This window comes from Oncorhynchus masou, unplaced genomic scaffold, assembly GCF_036934945.1.
Source record: "Oncorhynchus masou masou isolate Uvic2021 unplaced genomic scaffold, UVic_Omas_1.1 unplaced_scaffold_585, whole genome shotgun sequence".
NCBI lineage: Eukaryota > Metazoa > Chordata > Actinopteri > Salmoniformes > Salmonidae > Oncorhynchus > Oncorhynchus masou.
In genome coordinates this window covers 154,319-171,874 of record NW_027012271.1, presented here as the reverse complement: position 1 = coordinate 171,874, position 17,556 = coordinate 154,319, and the positions used below count along the sequence as shown (strand labels likewise).

The 17,556-nt window shown below is 43.1% G+C and overlaps 1 protein-coding gene across 1 annotated transcript in view; it reads left to right on the top strand.

Moving 5' to 3' along the window:
• gpatch1 (G patch domain containing 1) overlaps positions 1-17,556 on the top strand; it is an 81,031-nt gene that overhangs the window by 12,384 nt on the left and 51,091 nt on the right. The window contains exon 7 of the mRNA XM_064962628.1: positions 667-915. Within this exon, the coding sequence (XP_064818700.1) occupies positions 667-915 (249 nt within the window). The remainder of the gene's footprint in view (positions 1-666; positions 916-17,556) is intronic.

Here is a 17,556-nt window from a genome sequence, read left to right as displayed (position 1 = left end):
CCTGAAAATTAAGTCATTACAACGCAAACTTTTTTCCAAATTAACTCCATAATATCGACAGAAACATGGCAAACGTTGTTTAGAATCAATCCTCAAGGTGTTTTTCACATATCTATTCGATAATAAATCATTCGTGGCAGTTGCCTTTCTCCTCTGAACCAAATGGTAAAATGCACGCAGCTGGAGATGAAGCAATAATTTCGACGGAGGACACCGGGCGGACACCTGGTAAATGTAGTCTCTTATGGTCAATCTTCCAATGATATGCCAACAAATACATCACAATGCTGCAGACACCTTGGGGAAACGACAGAAAGGGCAGGCTCATTACTGGCGCATTCACAGCCATATAAGGAGACATTGGAACACAGCGCATTCAAAATCTGGGGCATTTCCTGTTTGAAATTTCATCTTGGTTTCGCCTGTAGCATTAGTTCTGGGGCACTCAGACAATATCTTTGCCGTTTTGGAAACGTCTGAGTTTTCTTTCCAAAGCTGTCAATTATATGCATAGTCGAGCATCTTTTCGTGACAAAATATCTTGTTTAAAACGGGAACGTTTTTTTATCCAAAAATTAAAAGAGCGCCCCCTATCTCGAAGAAGTTAACGTTTACCATCACTGCGAAGACAATGTGATTTGATTGATTCATCCTGTTAAACCACAGGATGAGGAGGACGGAGAGTTCGTCCCTGAGAACGTGACCTTCGCTCCTAAAGACGTGACTCCTATAGACTTCACCCCTAAAGTGGACCTGCACGGCCTGGGCTACCGGGGTCTGAACCCCCTGGCGGCCCTGAGGGGAGGTCCAGGCGCGGGACACATCAACCTGTTCACCATGGACTCAGACAGGACCAACAGCCTGTTTGGAGAGGACAGGAAAGGACACAGACGCAGAGGAGGAGTGGCAGGACAGGTATGTATGGAAACGTGTGTCTCTCGCTGTTTAGTTGGTCAGGTCCGTGACCTGTACCCTGTTTGTTATAGTAGGGAAAACACTGTCTGACTGTTGTGTCAGCTCTAATAGTAGGGAAAACACTGTCTGACTGTTGTCAGCTCTAATAGTGGGGAAAACACTGTCTGACTGTTGTCAGCTCTAATAGTAGGGAAAACACTGTCTGACTGTTGTCAGCTCTAATAGTGGGGAAAACACTGTCTGACTGTTGTGTCAGCTCTAATAGTAGGGAAAACACTGTCTGGCTGTTGTCAGCTCTAATAGTAGGGAAAACACTGTCTGACTGTTGTGTCAGCTCTAATAGTGGGGAAAACACTGTCTGACTGTTGTCAGCTCTAATAGGGTGGAAAACACTGTCTGACTGTTGTCAGCTCTAATAGTAGGGAAAACACTGTCTGACTGTTGTCAGCTCTAATAGTAGGGAAAACACTGTCTGACTGTTGTCAGCTCTAATAGTAGGGAAAACACTGTCTGACTGTTGTCAGCTCTAATAGTAGGGAAAACACTGTCTGACTGTTGTCAGCTCTAATAGTGGGGAAAACACTGTCTGACTGTTGTCAGCTCTAATAGTAGGGAAAACACTGTCTGACTGTCAGCTCTAATAGTAGGGAAAACACTGTCTGACTGTTGTCAGCTCTAATAGTAGGGAAAACACTGTCTGACTGTTGTGTCAGCTCTAATAGTGGGGAAAACACTGTCTGACTGTGTCAGCTCTAATAGTAGGGAAAACACTGTCTGACTGTTGTGTCAGCTCTAATAGTGGGGAAAACACTGTCTGACTGTTTTGTCAGCTCTAATAGTAGGGAAAACACTGTCTGACTGTTGTCAGCTCTCATAGTGGGGAAAACACTGTCTGACTGTTTTGTCAGCTCTAATAGTAGGGAAAACACTGTCTGACTGTTGTGTCAGCTCTAATAGTAGGGAAAACACTGTCTGACTGTTGTCAACTCTAATAGTAGGGAAAACACTGTCTGACTGTTGTGTCAGCTCTAATAGTAGGGGAAACACTGTCTGACTGTTGTGTCAGCTCTAATAGTGGGGAAAACACTGTCTGACTGTTGTCAGCTCTAATAGTAGGGAAAACACTGTCTGACTGTTGTGTCAGCTCTAATAGTAGGGAAAACACTGTCTGACTGTTGTCAACTCTCATAGTGGGGAAAACACTGTCCGACTGTTGTGTCAGCTCTAATAGTGGGGAAAACATTGTCTGACTGTTGTCAGCTCTAATAGGGTGGAAAACACTGTCTGACTGTTGTCAGCTCTAATAGTAGGGAAAACACTGTCTGTCTGTTGTCAGCTCTAATAGTAGGGAAAACACTGTCTGACTGTTGTGTCAGCTCTAATAGTGGGGAAAACACTGTCTGACTGTTGTCAGCTCTAATAGTAGGGAAAACACTGTCTGACTGTTGTGTCAGCTCTAATAGTAGGGAAAACACTGTCTGACTGTTGTGTCAGCTCTAATAGTAGGGAAAACACTGTCTGACTGTTGTCAGCTCTAATAGTAGGGAAAACACTGTCTGACTGTTGTGTCAGCTCTAATAGTAGGGAAAACACTGTCTGACTGTTGTCAACTCTAATAGTAGGGAAAACACTGTCTGACTGTTGTGTCAGCTCTAATAGTAGGGGAAACACTGTCTGACTGTTGTGTCAGCTCTAATAGTGGGGAAAACACTGTCTGACTGTTGTCAGCTCTAATAGTAGGGAAAACACTGTCTGACTGTTGTGTCAGCTCTAATAGTAGGGAAAACACTGTCTGACTGTTGTCAACTCTCATAGTGGGGAAAACACTGTCCGACTGTTGTGTCAGCTCTAATAGTGGGGAAAACATTGTCTGACTGTTGTCAGCTCTAATAGGGTGGAAAACACTGTCTGACTGTTGTCAGCTCTAATAGTAGGGAAAACACTGTCTGACTGTTGTCAGCTCTAATAGTAGGGAAAACACTGTCTGACTGTTTTGTCAGCTCTAATAGTAGGGAAAACACTGTCCGACTGTTTTGTCAGCTCTAATAGTAGGGAAAACACTGTCCGACTGTTTTGTCAGCTCTAATAGTAGGGAAAACACTGTCCGACTGTTGTCAGCTCTAATAGTAGGGAAAACACTGTCTGACTGTCAGCTCTAATAGTGGGGAAAACACTGTCTGACTGTTGTCAGCTCTAATAGTAGGGAAAACACTGTCCGACTGTTTTGTCAGCTCTAATAGTAGGGAAAACACTGTCTGACTGTTGTCAGCTCTAATAGTAGGGAAAACACTGTCTGACTGTTGACAGCTCTAATAGTAGGGAAAACACTATCTGACTGTTGTGTCAGCTCTAATAGTAGGGAAAACACTGTCTGACTGTTGTGTCAGCTCTAATAGTAGGGAAAACACTGTCTGACTGTTGTCAGCTCTAATAGTGGGGAAAACACTGTCTGACTGTTGTGTCAGCTCTAATAGTAGGGAAAACACTGACTGTTTTGTCAGCTCTAATAGTAGGGAAAACACTGTCTGACTGTTGTGTCAGCTCTAATAGTAGGGAAAACACTGTCTGACTGTTGTCAGCTCTAATAGTAGGGAAAACACTGTCTGACTGTCAGCTCTAATAGTAGGGAAAACACTGTCTGACTGTTGTCAGCTCTAATAGTGGTGAAAACACTGTCTGACTGTCAGCTCTAATAGTAGGGAAAACACTGTCTGACTGTTGTCAGCTCTAATAGTAGGGAAAACACTGTCTGGCTGTCAGCTCTAATAGTAGGGAAAACACTGTCTGACTGTTGTCAGCTCTAATAGTAGGGAAAACACTGTCTGGCTGTTGTCAGCTCTAATAGTAGGGAAAACACTGTCTGACTGTTGTCAGCTCTAATAGTGGTGAAAACACTGTCCGACTGTTGTCAGCTCTAATAGTAGGGAAAACACTGTCTGACTGTTGTCAGCTCTAATAGTAGGGAAAACACTGTCTGACTGTTGTGTCAGCTCTAATAGTGGGGAAAACACTGTCTGACTGTTGTCAACTCTCATAGTAGGGAAAACACTGTCTGACTGTTTTGTCAGCTCTAATAGTAGGGAAAACACTGTCCGACTGTTTTGTCAGCTCTAATAGTAGGGAAAACACTGTCTGACTGTTGTCAGCTCTAATAGTAGGGAAAACACTGTCTGACTGTTGACAGCTCTAATAGTAGGGAAAACACTATCTGACTGTTGTGTCAGCTCTAATAGTAGGGAAAACACTGTCTGACTGTTGTGTCAGCTCTAATAGTAGGGAAAACACTGTCTGACTGTTGTCAGCTCTAATAGTGGGGAAAACACTGTCTGACTGTTGTGTCAGCTCTAATAGTAGGGAAAACACTGACTGTTTTGTCAGCTCTAATAGTAGGGAAAACACTGTCTGACTGTTGTGTCAGCTCTAATAGTAGGGAAAACACTGTCTGACTGTTGTCAGCTCTAATAGTAGGGAAAACACTGTCTGACTGTCAGCTCTAATAGTGGTGAAAACACTGTCTGACTGTTGTCAGCTCTAATAGTAGGGAAAACACTGTCTGGCTGTCAGCTCTAATAGTAGGGAAAACACTGTCTGACTGTTGTCAGCTCTAATAGTAGGGAAAACACTGTCTGGCTGTTGTCAGCTCTAATAGTAGGGAAAACACTGTCTGACTGTTGTCAGCTCTAATAGTGGTGAAAACACTGTCCGACTGTTGTCAGCTCTAATAGTAGGGAAAACACTGTCTGACTGTTGTCAGCTCTAATAGTAGGGAAAACACTGTCTGACTGTTGTGTCAGCTCTAATAGTGGGGAAAACACTGTCTGACTGTTGTCAACTCTCATAGTGGGGAAAACACTGTCTGACTGTTGTGTCAGCTCTAATAGTAGGGAAAGCACTGTCTGACTGTTGTCAGCTCTAATAGTAGGGAAAACACTGTCTGACTGTTGTGTCAGCTCTAATAGTAGGGAAAACACTGTCTGACTGTTGTCAGCTCTAATAGTAGGGAAAACACTGTCTGACTGTCAGCTCTAATAGTGGGGAAAACACTGTCTGACTGTTGTGTCAGCTCTAATAGTAGGGAAAACACTGTCTGACTGTTGTCAGTTCTAATAGTAGGGAAAACACTGTCTGACTGTTGTGTCAGCTCTAATAGTAGGGAAAACACTGTCTGACTGTTGTGTCAGCTCTAATAGTGGGGAAAACACTGTCTGACTGTTGTCAGCTCTAATAGTAGGGAAAACACTGTCCGACTGTTGTCAGCTCTAATAGTGGGGAAAACACTGACTGTTGTGTCAGCTCTAATAGTGGGGAAAACACTGTCTGACTGTTGTCAGCTCTAATAGTGGGGAAAACACTGTCTGACTGTTGAGTCAGCTCTAATAGTGGGGAAAACACTGTCTGACTGTTGTCAGCTCTAATAGTAGGGAAAACACTGTCTGACTGTTGTGTCAGCTCTAATAGTAGGGAAAACACTGTCTGACTGTTGTCAACTCTCATAGTGGGGAAAACACTGTCCGACTGTTGTGTCAGCTCTAATAGTAGGGGAAACACTGTCTGACTGTTGTGTCAGCTCTAATAGTGGGGAAAACACTGTCTGACTGTTGTCAGCTCTAATAGTAGGGAAAACACTGTCTGACTGTTGTCAACTCTCATAGTGGGGAAAACACTGTCCGACTGTTGTGTCAGCTCTAATAGTGGGGAAAACATTGTCTGACTGTTGTCAGCTCTAATAGGGTGGAAAACACTGTCTGACTGTTGTCAGCTCTAATAGTAGGGAAAACACTGTCTGACTGTTGTCAGCTCTAATAGTAGGGAAAACACTGTCTGACTGTTTTGTCAGCTCTAATAGTAGGGAAAACACTGTCCGACTGTTTTGTCAGCTCTAATAGTAGGGAAAACACTGTCCGACTGTTTTGTCAGCTCTAATAGTAGGGAAAACACTGTCCGACTGTTGTCAGCTCTAATAGTAGGGAAAACACTGTCTGACTGTCAGCTCTAATAGTGGGGAAAACACTGTCTGACTGTTGTCAGCTCTAATAGTAGGGAAAACACTGTCCGACTGTTTTGTCAGCTCTAATAGTAGGGAAAACACTGTCTGACTGTTGTCAGCTCTAATAGTAGGGAAAACACTGTCTGACTGTTGTCAGCTCTAATAGTAGGGAAAACACTGTCTGACTGTTGACAGCTCTAATAGTAGGGAAAACACTATCTGACTGTTGTGTCAGCTCTAATAGTAGGGAAAACACTGTCTGACTGTTGTGTCAGCTCTAATAGTAGGGAAAACACTGTCTGACTGTTGTCAGCTCTAATAGTGGGGAAAACACTGTCTGACTGTTGTGTCAGCTCTAATAGTAGGGAAAACACTGACTGTTTTGTCAGCTCTAATAGTAGGGAAAACACTGTCTGACTGTTGTGTCAGCTCTAATAGTAGGGAAAACACTGTCTGACTGTTGTCAGCTCTAATAGTAGGGAAAACACTGTCTGACTGTCAGCTCTAATAGTGGTGAAAACACTGTCTGACTGTCAGCTCTAATAGTAGGGAAAACACTGTCTGACTGTTGTCAGCTCTAATAGTAGGGAAAACACTGTCTGGCTGTCAGCTCTAATAGTAGGGAAAACACTGTCTGACTGTTGTCAGCTCTAATAGTAGGGAAAACACTGTCTGGCTGTTGTCAGCTCTAATAGTAGGGAAAACACTGTCTGACTGTGTCAGCTCTAATAGTAGGGAAAACACTGTCTGACTGTTGTCAGCTCTAATAGTAGGGAAAACACTGTCTGACTGTCAGCTCTAATAGTAGGGAAAACACTGTCCGACTGTTGTCAGCTCTAATAGTAGGGAAAACACTGTCTGACTGTTGTCAGCTCTAATAGTAGGGAAAACACTGTCTGACTGTTGTGTCAGCTCTAATAGTGGGGAAAACACTGTCTGACTGTTGTCAACTCTCATAGTGGGGAAAACACTGTCTGACTGTTGTGTCAGCTCTAATAGTAGGGAAAGCACTGTCTGACTGTTGTCAGCTCTAATAGTAGAGAAAACACTGTCTGACTGTTGTGTCAGCTCTAATAGTAGGGAAAACACTGTCTGACTGTTGTCAGCTCTAATAGTAGGGAAAACACTGTCTGACTGTTGTCAGCTCTAATAGTGGGGAAAACACTGTCTGACTGTTGTCAGCTCTAATAGTAGGGAAAATACTGTCTGGCTGTTGTCAGCTCTAATAGTAGGGAAAACACTGTCTGACTGTTGTCAGCTCTAATAGTAGGGAAAACACTGTCTGACTGTTGACAGCTCTAATAGTAGGGAAAACACTGTCTGACTGTTGTGTCAGCTCTAATAGTGGTGAAAACACTGTCTGACTGTTGTCAGCTCTAATAGTAGGGAAAACACTGTCTGACTGTTGTCAGCTCTAATAGTAGGTAAAACACTGTCTGACTGTTGTGTCAGCTCTAATAGTAGGGAAAACACTGTCTGACTGTTGTCAGCTCTAATAGTGGGGAAAACACTGTCTGACTGTTGTGTCAGCTCTAATAGTGGGGAAAACACTGTCTGACTGTTGTGTCAGCTCTAATAGTAGGGAAAACACTGTCTGACTGTTGTCAGCTCTAATAATAGGGAAAACACTGTCTGACTGTTGTGTCAGCTCTAATAGTAGGGAAAACACTGTCTGACTGTTGTGTCAGCTCTAATAGTAGGGAAAACACTGTCTGACTGTTGTGTCAGCTCTAATAGTAGGGAAAACACTGTCTGACTGTTGTGTCAGCTCTAATAGTAGGGAAAACACTGTCTGACTGTTGTGTCAGCTCTAATAGTAGGGAAAACACTGTCTGACTGTTGTCAGCTCTAATAGTAGGGAAAACACTGTCCGACTGTTGTGCCAGCTCTAATAGTGGGGAAAACACTGTCTGACTGTTGTCAGCTCTAATAGTAGGGAAAACACTGTCTGACTGTTTTGTCAGCTCTAATAGTAGGGAAAACACTGTCTGACTGTTGTGTCAGCTCTAATAGTAGGGAAAACACTGTCTGACTGTTGTCAGCTCTAATAGTAGGGGAAACACTGTCTGACTGTTGTCAGCTCTAATAGTAGGGGAAACACTGTCTGACTGTTGTCAGCTCTAATAGTGGGGAAAACACTGTCTGACTGTTGTCAGCTCTAATAGTAGGGAAAACACTGTCTGACTGTGTCAGCTCTAATAGTAGGGAAAACACTGTCTGACTGTTTTGTCAGCTCTAATAGTAGGGAAAACACTGTCCGACTGTTGTCAGCTCTAATAGTAGGGAAAACACTGTCTGACTGTCAGCTCTAATAGTGGGGAAAACACTGTCTGACTGTTGTCAGTTCTAATAGTAGGGAAAACACTGTCTGACTGTTGTGTCAGCTCTAATAGTAGGGAAAACACTGTCTGACTGTTGTGTCAGCTCTAATAGTGGGGAAAACACTGTCTGACTGTTGTCAGCTCTAATAGTAGGGAAAACACTGTCCGACTGTTGTCAGCTCTAATAGTGGGGAAAACACTGACTGTTGTGTCAGCTCTAATAGTGGGGAAAACACTGTCTGACTGTTGTCAGCTCTAATAGTGGGGAAAACACTGTCTGACTGTTGAGTCAGCTCTAATAGTAGGGAAAACACTGTCTGACTGTTGTCAGCTCTAATAGTAGGGAAAACACTGTCTGACTGTTGTCAACTCTCATAGTGGGGAAAACACTGTCTGACTGTTGTGTCAGCTCTAATAGTAGGGAAAACACTGTCTGACTGTTGTCAACTCTCATAGTGGGGAAAACACTGTCCGACTGTTGTGTCAGCTCTAATAGTGGGGAAAACATTGTCTGACTGTTGTCAGCTCTAATAGGGTGGAAAACACTGTCTGACTGTTGTCAGCTCTAATAGTAGGGAAAACACTGTCTGACTGTTGTCAGCTCTAATAGTAGGGAAAACACTGTCTGACTGTTTTGTCAGCTCTAATAGTAGGGAAAACACTGTCCGACTGTTTTGTCAGCTCTAATAGTAGGGAAAACACTGTCCGACTGTTTTGTCAGCTCTAATAGTAGGGAAAACACTGTCCGACTGTTGTCAGCTCTAATAGTAGGGAAAACACTGTCTGACTGTCAGCTCTAATAGTGGGGAAAACACTGTCTGACTGTTGTCAGCTCTAATAGTAGGGAAAACACTGTCCGACTGTTTTGTCAGCTCTAATAGTAGGGAAAACACTGTCTGACTGTTGTCAGCTCTAATAGTAGGGAAAACACTGTCTGACTGTTGTCAGCTCTAATAGTAGGGAAAACACTGTCTGACTGTTGACAGCTCTAATAGTAGGGAAAACACTGTCTGACTGTTGTCAGCTCTAATAGTGGGGAAAACACTGTCTGACTGTTGTGTCAGCTCTAATAGTAGGGAAAGCACTGTCTGACTGTTGTCAGCTCTAATAGTAGGGAAAACACTGTCTGACTGTTGTGTCAGCTCTAATAGTAGGGAAAACACTGTCTGACTGTTGTCAGCTCTAATAGTAGGGAAAACACTGTCTGACTGTTGTCAGCTCTAATAGTGGGGAAAACACTGTCTGACTGTTGTCAGCTCTAATAGTAGGGAAAACACTGACTGTTTTGTCAGCTCTAATAGTGGTGAAAACACTGTCTGACTGTTGTGTCAGCTCTAATAGTAGGGAAAACACTGTCTGACTGTTGTCAGCTCTCATAGTAGGGAAAACACTGTCTGGCTGTCAGCTCTAATAGTAGGGAAAACACTGTCTGACTGTTGTCAGCTCTAATAGTAGGGAAAACACTGTCTGGCTGTTGTCAGCTCTAATAGTAGGGAAAACACTGTCTGACTGTTGTCAGCTCTAATAGTGGTGAAAACACTGTCTGACTGTTGTGTCAGCTCTAATAGTAGGGAAAGCACTGTCTGACTGTTGTCAGCTCTAATAGTAGGGAAAACACTGTCTGACTGTTGTGTCAGCTCTAATAGTAGGGAAAACACTGTCTGACTGTTGTCAGCTCTAATAGTAGGGAAAACACTGTCTGACTGTTGTGTCAGCTCTAATAGTGGGGGAAACACTGTCTGACTGTTGTCAGCTCTAATAGTAGGGAAAACACTGTCTGACTGTTGTCAGCTCTAATAGTAGGTAAAACACTGTCTGACTGTTGTGTCATCTCTAATAGTAGGGAAAACACTGTCTGACTGTTGTCAGCTCTAATAGTGGGGAAAACACTGTCTGACTGTTGTGTCAGCTCTAATAGTGGGGAAAACACTGTCTGACTGTTGTGTCAGCTCTAATAGTAGGGAAAACACTGTCTGACTGTTGTCAGCTCTAATAATAGGGAAAACACTGTCTGACTGTTGTGTCAGCTCTAATAGTAGGGAAAACACTGTCTGACTGTTGTCAGCTCTAATAGTAGGGAAAACACTGTCTGACTGTTGTCAGCTCTAATAGTAGGGAAAACACTGTCTGACTGTTGTCAGCTCTAATAGTAGGGAAAACACTGTCCGACTGTTGTGTCAGCTCTAATAGTGGGGAAAACACTGTCTGACTGTTGTCAGCTCTAATAGTAGGGAAAACACTGTCTGACTGTTGTCAGCTCTAATAGTAGGGAAAACACTGTCTGACTGTCAGCTCTAATAGTGGGGAAAACACTGTCTGACTGTCAGCTCTAATAGTGGGGAAAACACTGTCTGACTGTTTTGTCAGCTCTAATAGTAGGGAAAACACTGTCTGACTGTTGTCAGCTCTAATAGTAGGGAAAACACTGTCTGACTGTTTTGTCAGCTCTAATAGTAGGGAAAACACTGTCTGACTGTTTTGTCAGCTCTAATAGTAGGGAAAACACTGTCTGACTGTTGTCAGCTCTAATAGTAGGGAAAACACTGTCTGACTGTTGTCAGCTCTAATAGTGGGGAAAACACTGTCTGACTGTTGTCAGCTCTAATAGTAGGGAAAACACTGTCTGACTGTTGTCAGCTCTAATAGTAGGGAAAACACTGTCTGACTGTTTTGTCAGCTCTAATAGTAGGGAAAACACTGTCTGACTGTTGTCAGCTCTAATAGTGGGGAAAACACTGTCTGACTGTTGTGTCAGCTCTAATAGTAGGGAAAACACTGACTGTTTTGTCAGCTCTAATAGTAGGGAAAACACTGTCTGACTGTTGTGTCAGCTCTAATAGTAGGGAAAACACTGTCTGACTGTTGTCAGCTCTAATAGTAGGGAAAACACTGTCTGACTGTTGTGTCAGCTCTAATAGTGGTGAAAACACTGTCTGACTGTCAGCTCTAATAGTAGGGAAAACACTGTCTGACTGTTGTCAGCTCTAATAGTAGGGAAAACACTGTCTGGCTGTCAGCTCTAATAGTAGGGAAAACACTGTCTGACTGTTGTCAGCTCTAATAGTAGGGAAAACACTGTCTGGCTGTTGTCAGCTCTAATAGTAGGGAAAACACTGTCTGACTGTTGTCAGCTCTAATAGTGGTGAAAACACTGTCCGACTGTTGTCAGCTCTAATAGTAGGGAAAACACTGTCTGACTGTTGTCAGCTCTAATAGTAGGGAAAACACTGTCTGACTGTTGTGTCAGCTCTAATAGTGGGGAAAACACTGTCTGACTGTTGTCAACTCTCATAGTGGGGAAAACACTGTCTGACTGTTGTGTCAGCTCTAATAGTAGGGAAAGCACTGTCTGACTGTTGTCAGCTCTAATAGTAGGGAAAACACTGTCTGACTGTTGTGTCAGCTCTAATAGTAGGGAAAACACTGTCTGACTGTTGTCAGCTCTAATAGTAGGGAAAACACTGTCTGACTGTTGTCAGCTCTAATAGTGGGGAAAACACTGTCTGACTGTTGTCAGCTCTAATAGTAGGGAAAATACTGTCTGGCTGTTGTCAGCTCTAATAGTAGGGAAAACACTGTCTGACTGTTGTCAGCTCTAATAATAGGGAAAACACTGTCTGACTGTTGTGTCAGCTCTAATAGTAGGGAAAACACTGTCTGACTGTTGTCAGCTCTAATAGTAGGGAAAACACTGTCTGACTGTTGTCAGCTCTAATAGTAGGGAAAACACTGTCTGACTGTTGTCAGCTCTAATAGTAGGGAAAACACTGTCCGACTGTTGTGTCAGCTCTAATAGTGGGGAAATCACTGTCTGACTGTTGTCAGCTCTAATAGTAGGGAAAACACTGTCTGACTGTTTTGTCAGCTCTAATAGTAGGGAAAACACTGTCTGACTGTTGTGTCAGCTCTAATAGTAGGGAAAACACTGTCTGACTGTTGTCAGCTCTAATAGTAGGGGAAACACTGTCTGACTGTTGTCAGCTCTAATAGTAGGGGAAACACTGTCTGACTGTTGTCAGCTCTAATAGTGGGGAAAACACTGTCTGACTGTTGTCAGCTCTAATAGTAGGGAAAACACTGTCTGACTGTGTCAGCTCTAATAGTAGGGAAAACACTGTCTGACTGTTTTGTCAGCTCTAATAGTAGGGAAAACACTGTCCGACTGTTGTCAGCTCTAATAGTAGGGAAAACACTGTCTGACTGTCAGCTCTAATAGTGGGGAAAACACTGTCTGACTGTTGTGTCAGCTCTAATAGTAGGGAAAACACTGTCTGACTGTTGTCAGTTCTAATAGTAGGGAAAACACTGTCTGACTGTTGTGTCAGCTCTAATAGTAGGGAAAACACTGTCTGACTGTTGTGTCAGCTCTAATAGTGGGGAAAACACTGTCTGACTGTTGTCAGCTCTAATAGTAGGAAAACACTGTCCGACTGTTGTCAGCTCTAATAGTGGGGAAAACACTGACTGTTGTGTCAGCTCTAATAGTGGGGAAAACACTGTCTGACTGTTGTCAGCTCTAATAGTGGGGAAAACACTGTCTGACTGTTGAGTCAGCTCTAATAGTAGGGAAAACACTGTCTGACTGTTGTCAGCTCTAATAGTAGGGAAAACACTGTCTGACTGTTGTCAACTCTCATAGTGGGGAAAACACTGTCTGACTGTTGTGTCAGCTCTAATAGTAGGGAAAACACTGTCTGACTGTTGTCAACTCTCATAGTGGGGAAAACACTGTCCGACTGTTGTGTCAGCTCTAATAGTGGGGAAAACATTGTCTGACTGTTGTCAGCTCTAATAGGGTGGAAAACACTGTCTGACTGTTGTCAGCTCTAATAGTAGGGAAAACACTGTCTGACTGTTGTCAGCTCTAATAGTAGGGAAAACACTGTCTGACTGTTTTGTCAGCTCTAATAGTAGGGAAAACACTGTCCGACTGTTTTGTCAGCTCTAATAGTAGGGAAAACACTGTCCGACTGTTGTGTCAGCTCTAATAGTGGGGAAAACACTGTCTGACTGTTGTCAACTCTCATAGTGGGGAAAACACTGTCTGGCTGTCAGCTCTAATAGTAGGGAAAACACTGTCTGACTGTTGTCAGCTCTAATAGTAGGGAAAACACTGTCTGGCTGTTGTCAGCTCTAATAGTAGGGAAAACACTGTCTGACTGTTGTCAGCTCTAATAGTGGTGAAAACACTGTCTGACTGTTGTGTCAGCTCTAATAGTAGGGAAAGCACTGTCTGACTGTTGTCAGCTCTAATAGTAGGGAAAACACTGTCTGACTGTTGTGTCAGCTCTAATAGTAGGGAAAACACTGTCTGACTGTTGTCAGCTCTAATAGTAGGGAAAACACTGTCTGACTGTTGTCAGCTCTAATAGTGGGGAAAACACTGTCTGACTGTTGTCAGCTCTAATAGTAGGGAAAATACTGTCTGGCTGTTGTCAGCTCTAATAGTAGGGAAAACACTGTCTGACTGTTGTCAGCTCTAATAGTAGGGAAAACACTGTCTGACTGTTGACAGCTCTAATAGTAGGGAAAACACTGTCTGACTGTTGTGTCAGCTCTAATAGTGGGGGAAACACTGTCTGACTGTTGTCAGCTCTAATAGTAGGGAAAACACTGTCTGACTGTTGTCAGCTCTAATAGTAGGTAAAACACTGTCTGACTGTTGTGTCATCTCTAATAGTAGGGAAAACACTGTCTGACTGTTGTCAGCTCTAATAGTGGGGAAAACACTGTCTGACTGTTGTGTCAGCTCTAATAGTGGGGAAAACACTGTCTGACTGTTGTGTCAGCTCTAATAGTAGGGAAAACACTGCCTGACTGTTGTCAGCTCTAATAATAGGGAAAACACTGTCTGACTGTTGTGTCAGCTCTAATAGTAGGGAAAACACTGTCTGACTGTTGTCAGCTCTAATAGTAGGGAAAACACTGTCTGACTGTTGTCAGCTCTAATAGTAGGGAAAACACTGTCTGACTGTTGTCAGCTCTAATAGTAGGGAAAACACTGTCCGACTGTTGTGTCAGCTCTAATAGTGGGGAAAACACTGTCTGACTGTTGTCAGCTCTAATAGTAGGGAAAACACTGTCTGACTGTTGTCAGCTCTAATAGTAGGGAAAACACTGTCTGACTGTCAGCTCTAATAGTGGGGAAAACACTGTCTGACTGTCAGCTCTAATAGTGGGGAAAACACTGTCTGACTGTTTTGTCAGCTCTAATAGTAGGGAAAACACTGTCTGACTGTTGTCAGCTCTAATAGTAGGGAAAACACTGTCTGACTGTTTTGTCAGCTCTAATAGTAGGGAAAACACTGTCTGACTGTTTTGTCAGCTCTAATAGTAGGGAAAACACTGTCTGACTGTTGTCAGCTCTAATAGTAGGGAAAACACTGTCTGACTGTTGTCAGCTCTAATAGTGGGGAAAACACTGTCTGACTGTTGTCAGCTCTAATAGTAGGGAAAACACTGTCTGACTGTTGTCAGCTCTAATAGTAGGGAAAACACTGTCTGACTGTTTTGTCAGCTCTAATAGTAGGGAAAACACTGTCTGACTGTTGTCAGCTCTAATAGTGGGGAAAACACTGTCTGACTGTTGTGTCAGCTCTAATAGTAGGGAAAACACTGACTGTTTTGTCAGCTCTAATAGTAGGGAAAACACTGTCTGACTGTTGTGTCAGCTCTAATAGTAGGGAAAACACTGTCTGACTGTTGTCAGCTCTAATAGTAGGGAAAACACTGTCTGACTGTCAGCTCTAATAGTGGTGAAAACACTGTCTGACTGTCAGCTCTAATAGTAGGGAAAACACTGTCTGACTGTTGTCAGCTCTAATAGTAGGGAAAACACTGTCTGGCTGTCAGCTCTAATAGTAGGGAAAACACTGTCTGACTGTTGTCAGCTCTAATAGTAGGGAAAACACTGTCTGGCTGTTGTCAGCTCTAATAGTAGGGAAAACACTGTCTGACTGTTGTCAGCTCTAATAGTGGTGAAAACACTGTCCGACTGTTGTCAGCTCTAATAGTAGGGAAAACACTGTCTGACTGTTGTCAGCTCTAATAGTAGGGAAAACACTGTCTGACTGTTGTGTCAGCTCTAATAGTGGGGAAAACACTGTCTGACTGTTGTCAACTCTCATAGTGGGGAAAACACTGTCTGACTGTTGTGTCAGCTCTAATAGTAGGGAAAGCACTGTCTGACTGTTGTCAGCTCTAATAGTAGGGAAAACACTGTCTGACTGTTGTGTCAGCTCTAATAGTAGGGAAAACACTGTCTGACTGTTGTCAGCTCTAATAGTAGGGAAAACACTGTCTGACTGTTGTCAGCTCTAATAGTGGGGAAAACACTGTCTGACTGTTGTCAGCTCTAATAGTAGGGAAAACACTGTCTGACTGTTGACAGCTCTAATAGTAGGGAAAACACTGTCTGACTGTTGTGTCAGCTCTAATAGTGGGGGAAACACTGTCTGACTGTTGTCAGCTCTAATAGTAGGGAAAACACTGTCTGACTGTTGTCAGCTCTAATAGTAGGTAAAACACTGTCTGACTGTTGTGTCAGCTCTAATAGTAGGGAAAACACTGTCTGACTGTTGTCAGCTCTAATAGTGGGGAAAACACTGTCTGACTGTTGTGTCAGCTCTAATAGTAGGGAAAACACTGTCTGACTGTTGTCAGCTCTAATAATAGGGAAAACACTGTCTGACTGTTGTGTCAGCTCTAATAGTAGGGAAAACACTGTCTGACTGTTGTCAGCTCTAATAGTAGGGAAAACACTGTCTGACTGTTGTCAGCTCTAATAGTAGGGAAAACACTGTCTGACTGTTGTCAGCTCTAATAGTGGGGAAATCACTGTCTGACTGTTGTCAGCTCTAATAGTAGGGAAAACACTGTCTGACTGTTTTGTCAGCTCTAATAGTAGGGAAAACACTGTCTGACTGTTTTGTCAGCTCTAATAGTAGGGAAAACACTGTCTGACTGTTGTGTCAGCTCTAATAGTAGGGAAAACACTGTCTGACTGTTGTCAGCTCTAATAGTAGGGGAAACACTGTCTGACTGTTGTCAGCTCTAATAGTAGGGGAAACACTGTCTGACTGTTGTCAGCTCTAATAGTGGGGAAAACACTGTCTGACTGTTGTCAGCTCTAATAGTAGGGAAAACACTGTCTGACTGTGTCAGCTCTAATAGTAGGGAAAACACTGTCTGACTGTTTTGTCAGCTCTAATAGTAGGGAAAACACTGTCCGACTGTTGTCAGCTCTAATAGTAGGGAAAACACTGTCTGACTGTCAGCTCTAATAGTGGGGAAAACACTGTCTGACTGTTGTGTCAGCTCTAATAGTATTGAAAACACTGTCTGACTGTTGTCAGTTCTAATAGTAGGGAAAACACTGTCTGACTGTTGTGTCAGCTCTAATAGTAGGGAAAACACTGTCTGACTGTTGTGTCAGCTCTAATAGTGGGGAAAACACTGTCTGACTGTTGTCAGCTCTAATAGTAGGAAAACACTGTCCGACTGTTGTCAGCTCTAATAGTGGGGAAAACACTGACTGTTGTGTCAGCTCTAATAGTAGGGAAAACACTGTCTGACTGTTGTCAGCTCTAATAGTGGGGAAAACACTGTCTGACTGTTGAGTCAGCTCTAATAGTAGGGAAAACACTGTCTGACTGTTGTCAGCTCTAATAGTAGGGAAAACACTGTCTGACTGTTGTCAACTCTCATAGTGGGGAAAACACTGTCTGACTGTTGTGTCAGCTCTAATAGTAGGGAAAACACTGTCTGACTGTTGTCAACTCTCATAGTGGGGAAAACACTGTCCGACTGTTGTGTCAGCTCTAATAGTGGGGAAAACATTGTCTGACTGTTGTCAGCTCTAATAGGGTGGAAAACACTGTCTGACTGTTGTCAGCTCTAATAGTAGGGAAAACACTGTCTGACTGTTGTCAGCTCTAATAGTAGGGAAAACACTGTCTGACTGTTTTGTCAGCTCTAATAGTAGGGAAAACACTGTCCGACTGTTTTGTCAGCTCTAATAGTAGGGAAAACACTGTCCGACTGTTTTGTCAGCTCTAATAGTAGGGAAAACACTGTCCGACTGTTGTCAGCTCTAATAGTAGGGAAAACACTGTCTGACTGTCAGCTCTAATAGTGGGGAAAACACTGTCTGACTGTTGTCAGCTCTAATAGTAGGGAAAACACTGTCCGACTGTTTTGTCAGCTCTAATAGTAGGGAAAACACTGTCTGACTGTTGTCAGCTCTAATAGTAGGGAAAACACTGTCTGACTGTTGTCAGCTCTAATAGTAGGGAAAACACTGTCTGACTGTTGACAGCTCTAATAGTAGGGAAA